Genomic DNA, 5321 nt, shown 5'->3' with positions numbered 1-5321 from the left:
TAGACTGCTGGAGCATGACCTATACGTCAAGGCTGAGAAGTGTGTGTTCTCCAAACGAGCCGTCTCCTTTCTGGGTTATCGCATTTCCACCTCGGGGGTGGAGATGGAGGGTGACCGCAGTAAGGCCGTGCGTAATTGGCCGACTCCGACCACGGTAAAAGAGGTGCAGCGGTTTTTGGGTTTTGCCAACTACTACCGGAGGTTTATCCGGGGTTTTGGCCAGGTAGCGGCTCCAATTACCTCACTGCTGAAGGGGGGTCCGGTGCGGTTGCGGTGGTCAGCAGAGGCGGACGGAGCTTTCAACAAGTTAAAGGCGCTGTTCACGGATGCACCCGTGTTGGCCCATCCGGACCCCTCTCTAGCATTCATAGTGGAGGTGGATGCGTCCGAGGCTGGGGTGGGTGCCGTGCTATCACAGCGCTCGGGTACGCCACCAAAACTCCGCCCCTGCGCTTTCTTCTCAAGGAAGCTCAGCCCAGCGGAGCGTAACTATGATGTGGGTGACCGGGAGTTGGTAGCGGTGGTCAGGGCTCTGAAGGTGTGGAGACACTGGCTTGAGGGAGCTAAGCACCCCTTTCTCATCTGGACCGACCACCAAAATCTGGAGTATATTCGGGCAGCTAGGAGACTGAACCCGCGTCAGGCAAGGTGGGCCATATTTTTTACCCGATTCCGGTTCACTTTATCGTATAGACCGGGCTCCCAGAACGTGAAAGCGGATGCACTGTCCCGCCTTTACGACACAGAGGATAGGTCCACCGAACCTACTCCCATCCTTCCCGCCTCAAAGCTGATAGCACCAGTGGTATGGGAGGTGGACTCGGACATCGAGCGGGCGTTACGGGCTGAACCCGCGCCTCCTCAGTGTCCGGCGGGGCAGAAGTACGTGCCGCTTGGTGTTCGGGACCAACTGATTCGGTGGGCTCACGTCCTACCCTCCTCGGGTCACCCTGGGGTGAGGAGGACAATAGGGAGCCTTCGGGGGAGGTATTGGTGGCCTACCTTGGCTAGGGACGTTAAGGTTTATGTCTCCTCCTGTTCAGTATGCGCCCAGAGTAAGGCTCCTAGGCACCTTCCTAGAGGGAAGTTACAACCCCTCCCCGTTCCACAACGGCCATGGTCACATCTATCCGTAGACTTCCTGACCGATCTTCCCCCGTCTCAGGGGAACACCACGGTTCTGGTGATTGTGGATCGGTTCTCTAAGTCCTGCCGTCTCCTCCCGTTGCCCGGTATCCCTACAGCCCTACAGACTGCGGAGGCATTATTCACCCACGTCTTCCGGCACTACGGGGTGCCGGAGGACATCGTTTCTGATCGGGGCCCCCAGTTCACGTCCCGAGTATGGAGGGCGTTCATGGAGCGTCTGGGGGTCTCGGTCAGCCTGACCTCCGGTTATCACCCCGAAAGTAATGGGCAGGTGGAGAGAGTAAACCAGGAGGTGGGTAGGTTTCTGCGGTCGTACTGCCAGGACCGGCCAGGGGAGTGGGCGAGGTACATCCCCTGGGCCGAAATGGCCCAGAACTCACTACGCCACTCCTCTACTAATGTGTCCCCTTTTCAATGTGTGTTGGGGTACCAGCCGGTCCTGGCACCGTGGCATCCGAGCCAGACCGAGGCTCCTGCGGTGGAGGAATGGGTGCAGCGCTCCAAAGAGACCTGGAGGGCCGTCCGGGAATCCCTTCAACAAGCTAGTGGACGGCAGAAAAGGAGTGCTGACCGCCACCGCAGTGAGGCCCCCGTGTTTGTACCGGGGCACAGGGTCTGGCTCTCGACCCGAAACCTGCCCCTCCGCTTGCCCTGCCGGAAGCTTGGGCCGCAGTGTGTAGGGCCTTTCAAAGTCCTGAGGAGAATAAACGAGGTGTGTTATCGATTACAACTCCCTTCCTATTATCGTATTAACCCCTCGTTTCATGTGTCTCTCCTCAGGCCGGTGGTAGCTGGTCCCCTACAGGACGGTGAGGTGCTGGGGGGGTCCGTCTGGGAGTCGAGATGGCAGGCGGAACATTTCTCGATCACCCCAGGTGAGTCAGCACCAAACTCACCCAGAACCCCCTGTTGGTCACATGTTTGTCTTGATTTTTTTCCTTAAATTTTTCCCCTCTTCCCAGCATAGGGCGCTAGTCGATTCAGGCGCAGCTGGGAACTTTATGGATCGCGGACTCGCTACTAAATTAGGTGTTCCGCTTGTGCCGATAGATTCTCCCTTTCCCGTGCACTCCCTAGATAGCCGGCCATTAGGGTCAGGGATGGTCAGGGAGACCACGGTTCCACTGGACATGGTGACGCAGGGGAATCATAGGGAGCGTATCAGTCTCTACATTATTGATGCGCCTGCGTTTCCAGTGGTGCTGGGGACTCCCTGGCTGGCCCGGCACAATCCTAAAATTTCGTGGAGACAGGGGGTTCTCCAGGGGTGGTCAGAGGAGTGTTCTGGAAGGTGTCTGGGAGTTTCCATCGGTGCCACGTCGGTGGAGAGTCCAGACCAGGGTCCCACGGTGTGCATTCCCCCCGAGTATGCCGATTTGGCAATCGCTTTCAGTAAAAAGAAGGCGACTAAATTACCACCACATCGACCGGGAAGGGATTGTGCGATAGATCTCCAGGTAGACGCTGCGCTTCCCAAGAGTCACGTGTACCCATTATCCCAGGAGGAGACGTTGGCTATGGAGACATATATCACGGAGTCTCTGGGACAGGGGTACATTCGGTCCTCCATCTCACCCGTCTCCTCGAGTTTCTTTTTTGTGAGGAAAAAGGAGGGAGGTTTGCGTCCGTGTATTGATTATAGAGGTCTAAATGCCATCACGGTGGGATTCAGCTACCCACTACCTCTCATTGCTACGGCAGTGGAATCATTTCAGGGAGCGCAGTTCTTCACAAAATTGGATCTCAGGAGCGCGTATAGCCTGGTGCGTATTCGGAAGGGAGACGAGTGGAAAACCGCATTTAGTACCACATCGGACCATTATGAGTACTGCGTCATGCCGTATGGGTTAAAGAATGCTCCAGCCGTTTTTCAATCCTTTGTAGACGATATTCTCAGGGACCTGCACAGGCAGGGAGTAGTTGTTTATATCGATGATATTCTGATCTACTCAGCCACTCACGCCGCGCATGTGTCTCTGGTACGCAGGGTGCTTGGTAGACTGCTGGAGCATGACCTATACGTCAAGGCTGAGAAGTGTGTGTTCTCCAAACGAGCCGTCTCCTTTCTGGGTTATCGCATTTCCACCTCGGGGGTGGAGATGGAGGGTGCCCGCATTAAGGCCGTGCGTAATTGGCCGACTCCGACCACGGTAAAAGAGGTGCAGCGGTTTTTGGGTTTTGCCAACTACTACCGGAGGTTTATCCGGGGTTTTGGCCAGGTAGCGGCTCCAATTACCTCACTGCTGAAGGGGGGTCCGGTGCGGTTGCGGTGGTCAGCAGAGGCGGACGGAGCTTTCAACAAGTTAAAGGCGCTGTTCACGGATGCACCCGTGTTGGCCCATCCGGACCCCTCTCTAGCATTCATAGTGGAGGTGGATGCGTCCGAGGCTGGGGTGGGTGCCGTGCTATCACAGCGCTCGGGTACGTCACCAAAACTCCGCCCCTGCGCTTTCTTCTCGAGGAAGCTCAGCCCAGCGGAGCGTAACTATGATGTGGGTGACCGGGAGTTGTTAGCGGTGGTCAGGGCTCTGAAGGTGTGGAGACACTGGCTTGAGGGGGCTAAGCACCCCTTTCTCATCTGGACCGACCACCAAAATCTGGAGTATATTCGGGCAGCTAGGAGACTGAACCCGCGTCAGGCAAGGTGGGCCATATTTTTTACCCGATTCCGGTTCACTTTATCGTATAGACCGGGCTCCCAGAACGTGAAAGCGGATGCACTGTCCCGCCTTTACGACACAGAGGATAGGTCCACCGAACCTACTCCCATCCTTCCCGCCTCAAAGCTGATAGCACCAGTGGTATGGGAGGTGGACTCGGACATCGAGCGGGCGTTACGGGCTGAACCCGCGCCTCCTCAGTGTCCGGCGGGGCAGAAGTACGTGCCGCTTGGTGTTCGGGACCAACTGATTCGGTGGGCTTACGTCCTACCCTCCTCGGGTCACCCTGGGGTGAGGAGGACAATAGGGAGCCTTCGGGGGAGGTATTGGTGGCCTACCTTGGCTAGGGACATTAAGGTTTATGTCTCCTCCTGTTCAGTATGCGCCCAGAGTAAGGCTCCTAGGCACCTTCCTAGAGGGAAGTTACAACCCCTCCCCGTTCCACAACGGCCATGGTCACATCTATCCGTAGACTTCCTGACCGATCTTCCCCCGTCTCAGGGGAACACCACGGTTCTGGTGATTGTGGATCGGTTCTCTAAGTCCTGCCGTCTCCTCCCGTTGCCCGGTATCCCTACAGCCCTACAGACTGCGGAGGCATTATTCACCCACGTCTTCCGGCACTACGGGGTGCCGGAGGACATCGTTTCTGATCGGGGCCCCCAGTTCACGTCCCGAGTATGGAGGGCGTTCATGGAGCGTCTGGGGGTCTCGGTCAGCCTGACCTCCGGTTATCAGCCGGTCAGCCGGTCCTGGCACCGTGGCATCCGAGCCAGACCGAGGCTCCTGCGGTGGAGGAATGGGTGCAGCGCTCCAAAGAGACCTGGAGGGCCGTCCGGGAATCCCTTCAACAAGCTAGTGGACGGCAGAAAAGGAGTGCTGACCGCCACCGCAGTGAGGCCCCCGTGTTTGTACCGGGGCACAGGGTCTGGCTCTCGACCCGAAACCTGCCCCTCCGCTTGCCCTGCCGGAAGCTTGGGCCGCAGTGTGTAGGGCCTTTCAAAGTCCTGAGGAGAATAAACGAGGTGTGTTATCGATTACAACTCCCTTCCTATTATCGTATTAACCCCTCGTTTCATGTGTCTCTCCTCAGGCCGGTGGTAGCTGGTCCCCTACAGGACGGTGAGGTGCCGGAGGTCCCTCCTCCCCCTCTGGACATCGAGGGGTCCCCGGCGTATACGATACGGGCCATTCTGGACTCGAGACGCCGGGTGAGGGGCCTGCAGTACCTCGTGGACTGGGAGGGGTACGGTCCGGAGGAGAGGTGCTGGGTACCGGTGGGGGACATTTTGGATCCGTCAATGTTGAGGGATTTCCATCGCCTCCATCCGGAGCGCCCTGCGCCTCGTCCTCCGGGTCGACCTCGAGGCCGGTGTCGGCGCGCTGCGGGAGCCGCGCGTCAAGGGGGGGGTACTGTCACGACTCCGACCGAAGGTGGCTCCCCTTCCCGTTCGGGTGGCGCTCGGCGGTCGTCGTCGCCGGCCTACTAGCTGCCACTGATTATTTCCTCCC

General features: G+C 58.1%; 1 protein-coding gene across 1 annotated transcript; it reads left to right on the top strand.

Annotated features, from left to right (window-relative positions):
- Positions 1–1992: 1992 nt before the first annotated feature.
- LOC139421813 (chromo domain-containing protein cec-1-like) lies at positions 1993–5321 on the top strand. The gene is made up of 2 exons (XM_071172933.1): positions 1993–2024; positions 4903–5321. Exons 1-2 carry the CDS (start codon positions 1993–1995, stop codon positions 5297–5299), a joined length of 429 nt encoding a protein of 142 aa, XP_071029034.1. The 3' UTR covers positions 5300–5321.

Source organism: Oncorhynchus clarkii, chromosome 12 (assembly GCF_045791955.1).
Source record: "Oncorhynchus clarkii lewisi isolate Uvic-CL-2024 chromosome 12, UVic_Ocla_1.0, whole genome shotgun sequence".
Lineage (NCBI taxonomy): Eukaryota > Metazoa > Chordata > Actinopteri > Salmoniformes > Salmonidae > Oncorhynchus > Oncorhynchus clarkii.
This window is presented reverse-complemented; position numbering and strand designations above follow the sequence as displayed.

What these genes read in the sequence shown, in the direction of transcription:
- LOC139421813 (XM_071172933.1), top strand. Translation starts at nt 1,993, where the DNA reads ATGGCAGGCGGAACATTTCTCGATCACCCCAG. An exon ending in ACATTTCTCGATCACCCCAG is followed by an intron (nt 2,025 to 4,902) that starts GTGAGTCAGCAC and finishes GTCTCTCCTCAG; the next exon opens with GCCGGTGGTAGCTGGTCCCC.